The 13839-nt window shown below is 51.2% G+C and overlaps 1 protein-coding gene and 1 long non-coding RNA gene across 2 annotated transcripts in view; both read left to right on the forward strand.

Annotated features, from left to right (window-relative positions):
- Positions 1 to 12590, forward strand: part of PAIP2B (poly(A) binding protein interacting protein 2B) — a 32361-nt gene extending 19771 nt beyond the window's left edge. Inside the window, exons 2-4 of the mRNA XM_081925494.1 lie at positions 3038 to 3201; positions 10962 to 11147; positions 12265 to 12590. Of these exons, the coding sequence (XP_081781620.1) occupies positions 3046 to 3201; positions 10962 to 11147; positions 12265 to 12321 (399 nt within the window). The 5' untranslated portion in view covers positions 3038 to 3045 and the 3' untranslated portion in view covers positions 12322 to 12590. The remainder of the gene's footprint in view (positions 1 to 3037; positions 3202 to 10961; positions 11148 to 12264) is intronic.
- The window catches only part of LOC309377833, a 355859-nt gene that overhangs the window by 62319 nt on the left and 279701 nt on the right, over positions 1 to 13839 (forward strand). The gene's annotated exons all lie outside the window — the stretch shown is intronic.

The following is a 13839-nucleotide window of genomic DNA, read 5'->3' on the forward strand; positions in this document are numbered from 1 at the left end:
GAGGCTGTTGCAACACCCTCTGGGATTGAACCTCCAGCCACACCCTCCCTCCCTGTTGGAGTATGCATTTGGTTGGTGGCATGGAAAGGGGTTGGGGGTACTGCAAAAAGGGGAGAACCTATCCACGTATTTTTGTGCATTTCCCTCTGCTAACTTTGGAGCACACATTTTGTGGTCATTTGTGTGCACCTTTAAAGGCCCCCCTTTTCTATAGGCCTCTGTGTTCCCATTTTACAGAAGGGCAGTTGAAGCTGAAAGGGAGTGAATTTTCTGAGCATGCATAGCAGAGATGGGGTCTTCAATCCAGCTGTCCCAGTTTCAAGTCTAGTTACAGCTATGCATCCCTCCTACCCACCGAGAATACCCCAAATGTTTCTCCAGGGGTGGGTGGGGAAGCACTGCAGCTGGGAAGTGTTGGTGCCTAGATGCTGCTCTCCCTCTCAGCCCCCCATGTTGTCATTCTGCTGCCGTTTCCTGTGCCTTGTGTAGTTTTCACTGCCAAACTCTCTCAAGCTCTCACGTCACCCAAGCGGTCCATTGGGAGTTTGGTCTTTCTTGCGGCTGCTTAGTATGAATAAATGTTTGTGTTTGGATGGTTTTGTCATGGCCTTTGGCTAGCACAATAAACTTATTGAACGGAATAAACATTATTAATGAAAAGTATTGTTTGATTTGGAACAGGGCATCTGGTTTTCTCTAGCATGGAAACTAGTTTGGGTGGGGTGGCCAAATCCAACCCTTGTCCTCCTTTGCATATTATTTCCCACCTGGATAGGGTTTGGGCTCTGTGGTCCCACAACTTAGATTTGTGTAGGACAGTATTATTTGCTAGGGGGCATCTTCACTTGCCTGACAGTGTTGGTGCTGCAGTCTTGATGTGTTGCTAGTAGCTTTGGTGTTTTAAGAACTTAGGAAGAGCCTGCAGGATCAGGCCTGTAGCCTCATCTGTTCCATCTTTTCCAGCATTCTGTTCACACAGTGACCAACCAGGTGCCTGTGGGAAGCCCTCAGGCATGTTTCTGTACCACGCAGGGTGCCTTGCAGCCATTCCCCCATGAACTGGCACAGCAGCTCTGTCGTTGCCCTTGTGAACTGCTGCAAATTCAGAACTTCCCTTCAGTCCCCTCCGAAGACTCTGTCTCCCTCTGATGGTCCCACTGCAGCACGTTGAAGTGCTGGTGTGAATTCTCAAGATTGGACTTCTTACACATATAAAACAGTCCCCTGCACATAAGAGAGCTACTATGCTAGAGAGGGAGGCACCGGTACAGCCCTCCTCCCTGGCATGCTATTACGTATGAGTATTATTATTTTTTAAATTTGCCTACCGTCCTATGTCTGTACTGTAGATCTCAGGGCAGTTCACCAAGTTTTCATTGTGTGGCAAGAGAGAAAACAAGGAGAGGCAGGCATTTGTCTGAGCTTACAGTTGCAGTAGTTCACAGGTTGACTCCCTCAGTGGCCTTAGGCGTCACGGCTGATCAAGAGGCTGCAGCTGAAAGCTTTCTAGGCTGCAGTGGGACTGGGACTCTAGCTTGCTCCTTGGCGCTGCATAGTAGACTGTGCTGGATTGTTTGGGGCCAAAATCTCATAGACAGGGCCTTGCAGAGAGACTTTTTTCAGGCTGAGTGAAGCACTTGGAGTGGGCCGGGGTGGTTTGCATTATCAGTGCTCCTCTGTTACATTTTTGGGTGCTAGTTCCTGACTCCTCCCTGCCCTCCACTACCCAGTTAACAGACTTGGAAGTATAATTTCTCCTTCATCACTGGCACTGCCCTCCTTGCTGTGGAGAAGACCCTCTCTTGCCTGTGGCCCTCCTTGTAACGGTCAAGACCAGCTTAGCCTGAGGCAATGCTCAGGAGAAACTCAAGCACAAACGTCCCCTGGTGTCACCCTTTCTTATTCTGTCTGGGAGAGAGTCTTAACCCAGTGATCCATCATGCTCTGGTTACCTGTAGATGACTTGAATGCACTGCCCATTGGACTGTCCTTGAAGACAATGCAGAATACAGCTTGAGAACCCAAGCCACTAGTGCTGAGGCAGCTGTGTGGCTCCTAATCTCGTTCCATGCTGGTTCCAAAGCCCTGTGTCAACTTGCAGGCTTGCCTGTCTCCATGGGATCTCTCTCACTCACTGGCACCATTCTCAGGTGTTTGCAGATGCAGCGAGCGGTAATTAGGGTGGGTAAGAAGCTTATCTGTCGTGACTCCCAGTGGTGGGATTCTTAGCAGTTCCCCTCCCTATTATGGATTTTCTTTGCACGTCTTGCCACAAGAGAGGCATAACAGCCCCAGCCTGGGCATGTTTAATAGGAAGCAACATTCCCCTGAGTTCAACAGGGCCTGCTCCTTTCTAGTCCTACAGAGTATCACAGCCTGACATTTTGCCTTTCTGCTGCTGCTCTTGCCTCGTTCTTCAGGGGTTGCAGCTGCTGTTGGCTGCGCCGGCAACCACTCTCATGGTTTCTGTCACTGAGGCAGACAGCGGACTGCTTCTCTTCCAAGTTCATGGTTGAAGACGGTGATGGATGGGCCAGCATGAGGGCATCTTCTTTTCCACTCTGGGAGGGTGTAATCCTGTATCCCATTCCATGGGAGAGAAATCCCTTGAGTTCAAGTAAACATGTAGAAGACTGGGTAGCTATGGAATCTCCTTCTTTCTCATGTGTTGCCTGTCTCTGGCTCTCATCTCCCAGGCTGATGGGTGCTCATTGCAGGACTTCAGTGCCCTATGTGCAGTCTAGTGTATAAGAGAACCAAGTCAATACTGTGGATCTCTTTCTCACTTACCCCCACCCCAGTGCCAGCAGAGGTTCTCTTCTTTCTGCCCAGGAACAGGAGAAATCTCTTCTTTCCAGACATCCAAGCTTTCAGAAATTCTCAATTCCTAGGCAGTATTTCTGTGAGGGGTGACCCATGAAGCACCATGACCATTATACTGGGGGCTGGGGTGGCATCTGCTGTCGGCTCCTGAGCTGTGAAAGTGTCCCGTATTCTTTTCCCTCTTCCTAATGCATTTTTCGTCTTCCCTTCTCAGATTCCGTAATGATGAATGGTTCCAGCGTGGCAAACACGACCACGACTGCCACCACCCCTGCAAAATCCAAGGAGGACCAGGTAGTGAACGGGCATGATGAGAAGGAGAACAACCCCTTTGCCGAGTACATGTGGATGGAGAACGAAGAGGACTTCAACCGGCAGGTGAGGCAGTCAGGGGTCTTGCTGCAGTTGCTGACTCGCCAGTCTGTTCCTTGGTACGCGGTTTATAGGCCAGTTTTTATGGGGAAGCCTACAGGGATTATGAGAAGCGAAATGCCAGTAGAGTACAGAACACCATTAGAAAATCAGAAATCATTTAAAAATAGATGCTCAGGCTGGCCGCCTGCTTTGTGTCGTCCTCACTCACAGGTTGGGGCAGCCCACACTCTGGATAGGGCAGGGGGTTGGTCTTTATGACTTTCCACAAGAACTAGTCCAGCATCCTGTTCTCAGCGTGGCCAACCAAGATGCCTCTTCTGTGAAACCCACAAGCAGCATTCAAGGACAGGAACACTCTCCCTTCTGTGGCTTCCAGCAACTGGTATTTGGAAATATTACAGCTGTGGAGGCAGAGGAAAGCTGTCATGGCTAGTAGCCATTTCTGGCCCTCTCCTCCACGGATTTGTCTAATCCTCTTTCAAACCCATCTAACTATGTGGCCATCGCTGCTTCCTGTGGGAGGGAGTTCTGTAACTTCCATGTTGAGCAAATGTCTAGCCCTGTCTATAGAAGTGCCATGGGAGGCAGGAAGTCTGCCATTAGAACCTCGCCTCAGCCTTGGGCAAGTGGCTCTCCTTCACCTGCATTAGTAATAGAAAGAGATTTGTCTACCTTTTAAAAAAAAAATGCTACTAAGATGTGGCTTTAATCAAGGGGTATGTTCAAGCTTCCTTGAAAGAACTTTATCTTTGGGTAAAGACCAGGCTGACAGATGGCAGAAGGAGGGAAGTAAGATGGAGAGGGCACAGGAGACGTCGGAGGGGAGGAGAAAGGAGATTTTTGGGGCACTAAAGCGTCCATTCCTGATCTTTCAGGAAGCCCCAGTCTCTCCCTCGTCTCTCTGATGGCAAGCCTCCACCTGCCTCTGTGGCTGCACGGCAGCTAGGAATTTGGTCTTTATGAATCTATTCATTTTAGATGATCTTCAACCCACTTTTTCTACCCTTGAGGTGGCTTCCGATTGCAAACTTTAAAAATGGCAGGACTTGGTAAAATCCAGCAGCATTAAAAACCAGGGGAAGGACCGCCCAACAGATGAATGCTTTCTCAAAAACAGAGGAGAAAGGAGTGGTGCCGTGCTTCCTCCAGGTCGGCAGCCCAGAGCTTTTGGGCTACTGGCCTCAAGGCCCCTCTCCTGGCAGTCCCAAGTTCTGGCCGCCTCTTGGGCTCGGCCTGTAGCTGCCCTAGGAGCTCCCACAGGAAGAGGCAGCGGTGCCCCCCACCCCACTGGCTCCAAGGCCACAAGGGGCTTGAAAGGTAAGCAGGAGTGCCTTGAATTCCGCCCGGAGAAGGCCCAGCAGCTGCTAGCACAGCAGTTGCCAAACAGGCGAGACAATCTCCTCGGCATGGAGCATTCGCTGCACTTCTCAATACCTCTTCAAGGGCAGAGCTGCTGCAAAGGCTGGTCTGTAGGAGGTGGCAGGGAGAAGGATCCTGCAGCTTGCCGCCAGTTCTTTTTGGGATGCATGCTCCTCTTCCCTGCATCTGTTGCCAGAATCCTTGGGTCTGTCTCTGTCCTTGCCTCTCCCTTCCCCGGCTGCTTTTCCTCCCTGGCCACCTTGGCTCCCTTCCCTTGCCCACTCCATCCCTGCTGAGGAAGCTCCTTGGAGAGGACCATAGCTGAATGGGGCAAGGCAAACTCTATTTATTGCATTTGTGCCCAAAAGGCTCCCTGAGTGGCTTACGTGTAGCCAAGATGGACGCTACCCACAGGCTCATGATCTGAAAAGAAACCTGACACGCAAGGCGAAAGGGACAGGGAGGGAAGAGGAAAATAAAGACCCGGGCACCAATTTCTGAACAATTGCTCCTCCAGTGACCAGCATGGCACAGTTCAGGGGCAGGGAGGTGCTTGATGGAGCTGGGCCTCCAGTAGAGCGCATTAAATGAGCCCCGTTGCTTCCCATCTCTCTCCCGCTTAGGCAGTCTGGCGGAATGGGCCTCCAGTGGGTCCCAAGTTCAATCTCTGCCAGCATCTCCAGCAGAAAGGTTCAGCTGGCAGGTGATGGGGGAGCTCTTTTCCACCTGAGGCCCAGGAGAACAGTTGGCAGTACAAGGCTACCTGGATCAGAGGCGCTGAGCTGCTGCAACGCAGCTCCCTATATTCCTGCCTCTGGACTCTCTTTGTGCTTGACCATTGAGAATGAGCTGGGGGCAGTTTTGGTGAGAGCTGAGCCCTCAGACCTGACAGCTGAAGCTCCCTGGTTCTTATCTCAGCTGCTCTCGGCATCTCCCTTCTGCTCTGGGAGGTCTGGAACTGCTTAGCCTGCTGCGCTCCAAGCCTTGGCGGGGCGGTTTTGCTGCTTCCTGTCTTCTCGGGGCCTCTGTCCAGCTGCCAAGCTTGCGATGTGGCAGTGTGCGAGGAAAGCCTCCACAGCAGGAAGGAATCTTGCTCAGGGATGACAGGAGAAGCCCCGCCTGCCTTCCGAGGGTCTCATTGGCAGAGGAGGAGGCTTCAGCCGAAAACAAGAAATCCGAAACCCTTCCTTCTTGGGGGTGAGCAGACCAGCCCTGCTGCTTTCCTGGAGCCAATTGAATCAGTACTGAGCCTCTTCTGTTTGGGAGGGCAGCCTCTGGGTGGGGCCCAGAAGCAGATAGGAAGGCTTGCAGCAGGACCACTGAGGAAGAGGATGGCAGCTCCTGCAAAATGTTCTCTGTGGGCAGGGCAAGGCACAGAGTCACCAGGGAGACATTCATTCTCCTCCTTTTGAAAGAGTACAAAGGCAGGACGTTCTGGGGAAGTGGAGAAGCCCCAGGATGGAGGCATGCATGGAAGTGCGGAGAGGCCAGGCGTGCCCCTGTGGCACAGGGTCTGGTTGAACTTTAAGCTGGGCTCCTAAACTGAGTGGGTGGGCTAGCTGGCTGGCTGGCTTTGGGCTAGTTGCTCGTTCTGTTGCCCATAGGGGAACCTGACCCACAAAGTGGTTGTGAAGGTGGAGGGATTGTCGAGCATTCCGTGTGCAGTGAGAAACGCTGCAACCGTGAGAAGGGCTTCTTGGCATGCCTGCATTGTGACAGCTGCTGGGATGAACGAAGCGTCCCTGGTCCATGAGAGGCCGCTCTGTGGCTGGTGCAAATGAAAGCCACAAAAGCCGTGGGATTTGCCGGCTGGGACTTCCCTGCTTGCAAATGCAACTGAGCTTCACAAGCAGAAGGGGAGCTGGGGTCCGGGGTACTGTTTGTCAGGAAGTGTGAAACTAGTCCTCCCCAGTCTGAGGCCTTCCCAATGGTTTGGACCGCATCTCCAGCTGCTTGGACTACATCAGCCTTATGCGGCTCAGGATCCCAACCCCTGGAGGACAGTCTCCCCTCACATGAAATGACTCAGACCCTGCAGCCTTCATTGGAGGACCTTCTCCATCTGCCTCATCCACAAGAGGAGTAAAATGGGGCAACACGAAATCAGGCCTTTCCTTTTCATTGGGCGACACGCACATCCTTGAGGAATGCTGTCCCTGGGTAATCTTGCCAGGCACCATTATACTTCGTTTTTAGGCGCTGGCCTAAGACATGTTTACTTAGTCCTTGGGCTCAGTAGCAGAGCATGAGACTCCTAATCTCAGGATCGTGGGTTCAAGTCCCATGTTGGGCAAGAGATTCCTGCATTGCAGGGGGTTGGACTAGATCACCCTTGTGGTCCCTTCCAACTCTACAGTATTCTGTTCATCTCTGTTGTTCTGCTCATCTTTTAATAGGGTGGGCCAGGCCTTTTCCTTCTTACTGTGCTGTTGAGTGAGCATTTGATGGGTTTTGCACTGCACAATGCTTTTTAATTTTGCTTTTAATTGATTTCTGTGCTTCATCATCTCTACTGAAAGGTATTCTTTTTGTCTAAAGCAACTTAGAAATGCATTGAATAAGTAACAAATGCAAAAGGATGGTCATGCTGTCTGGAGCTGATGGGAGTTGTAATCCAAACGTCTGGTGAGCGCCAGGTTGCTCAAGGTTGTGTTGGGCCCTGCTTGTGTGGAACAGTTGGTGGTGGCCAGGAGGCTTTGACCGGTTGGCCATGGCTGGGGCCTGTGCATTTCACCCACCGTCCAACATACAATCTGAGGTGAGGCTTGAGAAACCATGTCCCTAGTCCTCCTTGGTTCCCTGGTTTGGGCTTTGCGTGTGAAGGAAGCACCTGGAATGAGGACGTAAGAGCCGTGCGGCTAAGTCAGGCTAAAGGGCCTGCTCACCCAGCATCCTGTTTCCCTCTGGCCTGCCAGGTGCCTCTGGAAAGCCCACAAGCGGGACAGGAGCACGATAGCAGCCCCCCTTTCTCCCACCCTTGTTTCCCAGCAACTCACATTTCTGGGCGTACTGGAGGGTGCGGCAAGCGGCCATTCACCGCCGGATCCTCCGTGAGTTTATCAGAACCATCCAAGTTAGTGGCCGTTACTGCACCTTGCAGTAGCTCATGTCAGAGTTTGGCTTTGTGAAGGAGGTATTCCTTTGTGTCATAGAGTTAAGAGAGTTGGAAGGGACCCAGAGGGTCATCTGGTTGCATCTCTGTAATGCAAAAATCACAGCTAGTCTGAGTTTTCCAACATGCGCCTTCACTGGGTGACCACAGGCATTAATTAGCGTTTTAAGAGAGGGACAAAAAACACTCCCTAACCACTTGCTTATAGGAAACGGTGTTTGTCATGCCCATTCACCCAACGGAGTGGTATAACAATAAATTAAAGCGGTGGCTGCAGCAATACAGTGGAATTAATAACATTGGAAAACAAGAAACACATTGATTTCTGCAGCAAATTGGCAGTCAAATGGCCGTGCCACTCTCTCTAGGGAGTTTTCCTCCCAAGTCAGTTGGGAAGACTCTCTAGTGCAGGCTTCCTCAACCTCAGCCCTCCAGATGTTTTTTGGCCTACAACTCCCATGATCCCTAGCTAGCAGGACCAATGGTAAGGGATGCTGGGTATTGTAGTCAAAACATCTAGAGGGCCGAGGTTGAAGAAGCCTGCTGTAGTGTCCAGGGATAATATCCTAAAGTAAGGTAGCCGTAGAAGGCAGCAGCTGTTTAAGTCACCACTAGTAGCATGTTAGGGACAATGTCACATGATCCCAGCCAAGAGACCTTCTAGCCTTCAGTAAACAGACACGGCTACCGTAAGATTGGAGATTAATAGTAAATGAAGAGAGGGGAGGGAGGCAGCAGCCCAGTGAATCCACAGCTAAGTCTGCATTTGACTGCTCCTTGTCACCTGCCTGTCTCTGTCTTTCCCCCAACTGAAGGTCAGACACATGCATGCATGGTTGTGTTACAATGCCCCCTAATGCAGGATTAGTTCCCGGGTGGGAGGGTGTTTAGTGCTTGCTGTGATGTCTGTATTAAGCACATGTCGGGGAAATTGCAATGTTGTTGGGGCCGGTGCAGCTTCCATTCTCCATCCTCTCAGGGACGCATGCCAGCAGTAGGTCCCAAGTGCCACCATGCGCCAGCTTGAAGTACAGCACCATCTGCAGTTGGGATGATGAGACGTGAAATCTGAGCTTGCTCTTGCCTTGCCAGCTTGGTGATTTGAAGGTTGACATGATTGGGAAGAGAAGGGTTATGGTGTCTCTGGCCTTTTTTCCTTGTTTTAATGGGCTCCACTGAGAGGCTAGAGCTCACACACAAGTGTCTGTGAAAACCTTGCATTGGCATCCCCAAAAATTTCTGGGCTTTGATGAGTGAAACTTAATGAAGAGATGGATTGCCCTGTGCAGAAGGAAGGATTAGAGAAAGGCATTGTAGATGAAGGGATGGCTGCCAGAATGCCACACAGCGCATCTGTGGAGTGGTCATACTTTAAAACACAATACTGTGTGCATCTCTGCTCACCCTCCAAATAATATTGAGAATGGCGTGGGAGGAGTGGGTGGAAATCTTTTTCTTCCCTCCTAATCCTGGAACAGGGACGCGGGTGGCACTGTGGGTTAAACCACAGAGCCTAGGACTTGCTGATCAGAAGGTCGGCGGTTCGAATCCCCTTGATGGGGTGAGCTCCCGTTGCTCGGTCCCTGCTCCTGCCAACCTAGCAGTTCGAAAGCACGTCAAAGTGCAAGTAGATAAATAGGTACCGCTCCGGCGGGAAGGTAAACGGCATTTCTGTGCGCTGCTCTGGTTCGCCAGAAACGGCTTAGTCATGCTGGCCAGTAAAGCGAGATGAGCGCCGCAACCCCAGAGTCAGCCACGACTGGACCTAACGGTCAGGGGTCCCTTTACCTTTAATCCTGGAGCAGCCTTCCCCAAGCTGGTGTCGTCCAGCTGTTTGGGGCTTTGGTTCCCATTGATTCCAGTCAGAAAAGCCCATGCTATAGTAGAAAACAGCTGGAGGGCAACGTAAGTACGTAAGAAGAGCCCTGCTGTATCAGGCCCATAACTCATGTGGTTCAGCATCCCGTTCTCACAGTGGCCTACCAGATACTCATTATGGGAAATTGGATCCGAACAACAGAGCCCTCTCCCCTTCTGGGGTTTCCAGGAGCTGACATTCAGAAGCATTGCTGCCCCTCACAGTGGGGCAGAGCACAGCCCTCTCCTCCTCCATTAATTTCTCTAATCCTCTCTTAAAGCCATCCAAGTTGGTGGCCCTCCCTGCCTCCTGCGAAGCAAGTGCCATAGTTTAACAATGTGCTCCTGTCCACTGAGAGAGGAGAGTCCCTCAAAGACCCCCTTGATAAAAAATCCCGAAGCTTATCTGTTAGGGTTGGTGGGCAAAGACATACCACATATGAAAAAAACAACTTTTTATATGCAATAACAGCTGCCAGGGTAATTATTGCCACTAAATGGGAATCTCAGGACACACCAAGAAAGGAAGAGTGGATTTGTAAATTAAGTGAGTATATAGAATTGGCAAAATTAACTTCAATTATAAGATACCAATCAAATCAAAAGTTAAGAATGAAGTGGAAGTATTTCAAAGATTATTATGTCAAAATATTGTTCTAAAAATAACATGCTAATAGGCTTAGAATAAAAAATATAAGCAATAACAAAACCAATAAAGAAAGAAGGAAAAATCAGAATGTAACAAAAATAATTTATTATAGAATGCAAGGGGAAAAGGTAGAAATATAAAGAAGTTGAATTGCTGTGGAGGGAAGAAGAGGGTGGGAGGTGGGTTTTATAATTAAGTGTATAATTAAGTAGCTGTTGTAATTTAGATATTATATTTTATGTGAGGGAATCATTGGGAATTTTGGTTATTATGTATATATGTTAAGTTTCAATAAAGATCTTTGGGGGGGGGGGGGACAAGCTAAACCAAAGTTTTGCATTGTACAAAAAAATATTCATTGTGAAACTGCAGCCACTCGCTTAGGTGGCTCTAAAAGCGGTCAGACAAAGAAAGGGAGAGGCCTGCCATTGGCAATTCGTGACTGACAAGGGAAAACCCAGGTGAGGTTGAGTATCTGGAAGAGCAGGGGCTAGCCCGGAGCTGCCCTCCTTGTTTGCATCAGGTTTCTCAATGGCAGCTGACATTGGCGAGCCAGGGAGGAATACCAGTCCATGGTCTGAAGGCCGTTGATGCCACCATGTTGCTGAAGCTAAGCAGCTCTGGGTGGCCACCTGTGTTGCTGCCCTGGGTTCCATGATGGAAGGAAGGGATTGTATAAATAAATACTACTTTGGGGTTGGTGCAGCAACTTTGACAGGATGACAAGCAGTTGGAGGTACATCTTTTCCTATGTGACCCTCCCTTGTGGATCTGCTTCCTGGCCAGGTGGAGGAGGAGCTTCAGGAGCAGGAATTCCTCGACCGCTGTTTCCAGGAGATGCTGGATGAAGAGGACCAGGATTGGTTCATCCCGTCCCGTGACCTGCCCCAGGGCATTGGGCAGCTTCAACAGCAGCTGAACGGGCTCTCGGTCAACGACAACACCCACAGCCACGTATCGGAAGACATTTTGGTAAGCCCTGGGACAGGGGCTGGAAGTGGGCATGGGGACCTGGCTCTGTCGGTCGGACACAGATAAGGGGCAGGGATGTGAAGAGGGAGAAAAAAGGTGGGCAGAATCTTTTCAGTGCTCCCACATTTTAGAATCTATCCGCAATCGGAGGGGCAGCAGCTGCTACCGATAGCTGTCATTTAAAAACTTTTTATGGACAATTTTATGAGAAAATCTGGCTGGATCAGGCCAGGAAGAAGCTGAGATATCAGTACCTCAACATGGGAGGCGCACAGGGAGGAGTAGGCAGGGAGGAAGGGGTTATTGAAAGGGCATAGAAATGAGGAACAGCCCAAGAGATGAGAATTTCAGCCAGTTAGTATTAGAAGAAAGGACAGGGAGGGGATGCAAGTACCAGGAGAAGAGCCCTTGTGCAATGATGGGGAAGGGAGCAGAAATCCTGGTCTCTCTTCAGCTCCTACTTTGGATGGTTACAGGGGCTTGGGGAGCCCTGCCAGGGTTTGTTGCACCACCATGATCTTGGAGTGGGGACCCCTACCCGTCCCCCAAGTGGTTGCACTGGAGGCAGTGGGCTCCCTTGCTCTCAGGCACACTTTTCTGGCCCGGTTAAAATCAAGGAGGTCCTGAAATCCAGCCATTTCCCCAACTGGTCTTCCCTGAGCTCACTTAGGGCTGGGGTGCTTCTTCTCATTCGCCTGTCCGTCTCTATAAACTAGTAATAAATGACCCACCACATGGGGCCCAGTATTCCGAGCCACTTTCCAAAGTAAAATATGTACTGGATTGGAATTGTCACCTCTGTTCTGACTTAAGCGCATTCTGCTTTTATCATTTTTCGGTCCCTTTGCCTCATTTTGTTACGGCTCTTAACTTCAACAACTAACAGTGATCTAAACTTTTAAGTTATGGATCGTTTGATGTGGGCAGGAAGAGAGTGGGCTCTCAGGAGAGGGGAATGGAGGGAAATGGGCCATTTGTATCCCTGAACAGAAGGACAGGTGGGTGAGAGGAGGGAAAGCCAGTTAAAAGCCGAGGAGCAACCTGGGGGCGGGGGGGGGGGGCGGTGTTCTTTCCTGCCTGCAACTAGCTGACCTCTTTCCCCCCTTCTCCCTTTCAGAGCAAAAGCACCTTAAACCCCGACGCCAAGGAGTTCGTCCCCGGAGTGAAGTACTGAACCTTCTTGCAAAGACAATTTATTTTTGCCCTGGATGGGGGTGGGGGGTGGGGTGGGGCAGCGGGACCCGCAAGCAGCGGTGGGGCAAATAGACTCCTGGTGGGCGAATCGGTGGGACTCTTTACGCTACTTCATCCCTCTTTTTTCTTGCTGCGTCGGGACACTTTGAGACAAACTGACGAGAAGGAATGCCCACCACGGGACTCAGCACAGATCCAGACGGGGCACCTCCTTGGTTTTTCTTGGTTTTTCCCCCTCTCACCTTTTCCTGTTTAACAGCAGCCAGCCTAGCCTGACCGCCAGCAGGGTCTCCTGACCGACCGCCCACCCGCCTCCTCCTCCTCCTCCCCACTGGGCAGCCCCTTGGCTGGGCATGCTTTGGACACTTTGCAGGCCCTGCTGCGTGGCGGGGAAAGGCTCGCCCCCGGATGTCTCTCTCTCCTTGGTGGAAGTTCTCAAGCTGGGCAGGCCAGATCTGTCGCCAGCCAGCCCAGTGCTTCTGCTTCTCCTCTTCCGCCTGGCTTTGGAGTACCTCCCTTCCTCTTGCCCTCTCTCGCTCAGGCCGGTTGTGATTCCAGCAGGTGGGGTTGCAGCTCCATGGGCCTCAGCCTGCAAAGTGACCTCTTCCACCACCAAACCCCTGGGGGTCTTGAAGGCAGGGGAGCCTGAGGGCTTGGGGGAGGTGGCTCGAACCTCATCCCGCTCCATTTGCAAGCGCGTGGCCTCCCGCTGAGGAGGCGGGGGGGGGGGGTCCCAGGAAGTCCACAGAGTTGTTGAGGCACGACGAACCATTTCCTGGTCTTCTGCATCACTGTTTTTCTCTCTCAGCTTTCCTATCCTCCTCCTCCTCCTCCCTACTTCGGCCCCCAACTAAAATAATCGTATCAGGAACGACAGGGTACATTTTCTCCACCTGGCAGCTGTTTGATCCAATGCAAACAAAGGACGTCTCTCCCCCTGAGGAGGGAGGCTTTGGGCTCTTTGCCGCTCCTGCCCAGGAGCCTTTGGCAGAGGGGGTTTCTGATCCCAGCAGGTTTGTCTCTTCTCTCCAACTGGGCCCAGTTCCCTCAACATCCTAGCTGCTGAGAAGTTTGGGGAGCTGCATTTGGGCTTGTCTGTGGACCAGAAAGAACAGGTGGGCCACACCAGCCGAACAGGCCGGTATCTGCCACCACCTTCAGTAAAAGACCAAGGCAAGACCATGCTCTGCATCTTACCTGGGAGAGCAGGGAAGGAGAGCTAGGCAGCAGCTTAGAAAACTTCCCTATCTCACCCCACCCCTACTGCCAGGGGTCTTTTTATCCAAGTTTTGTCTTTTTCCAGGGCTCCCCCATGGAGGGAAAAATGGTGAGGGAATATTTTGGAATTGCTGAGGGGATTTTTACAGCATGAACACACCTAGCTTCATCTGCAAAAAAAAGGGAGGGGGCAGCAGTTCTCCATCAGCATTGCCAGCTCAGATCCCAGTTCATGAGCCCCTTTGCTTAGCCCTCTTGCTTTCTTGGGGGCCATGGGAAG

Source organism: Podarcis melisellensis (assembly GCF_964234715.1).
Source record: "Podarcis melisellensis genome assembly, chromosome: 9".
Taxonomy (NCBI): Eukaryota; Metazoa; Chordata; class Lepidosauria; order Squamata; family Lacertidae; genus Podarcis; species Podarcis melisellensis.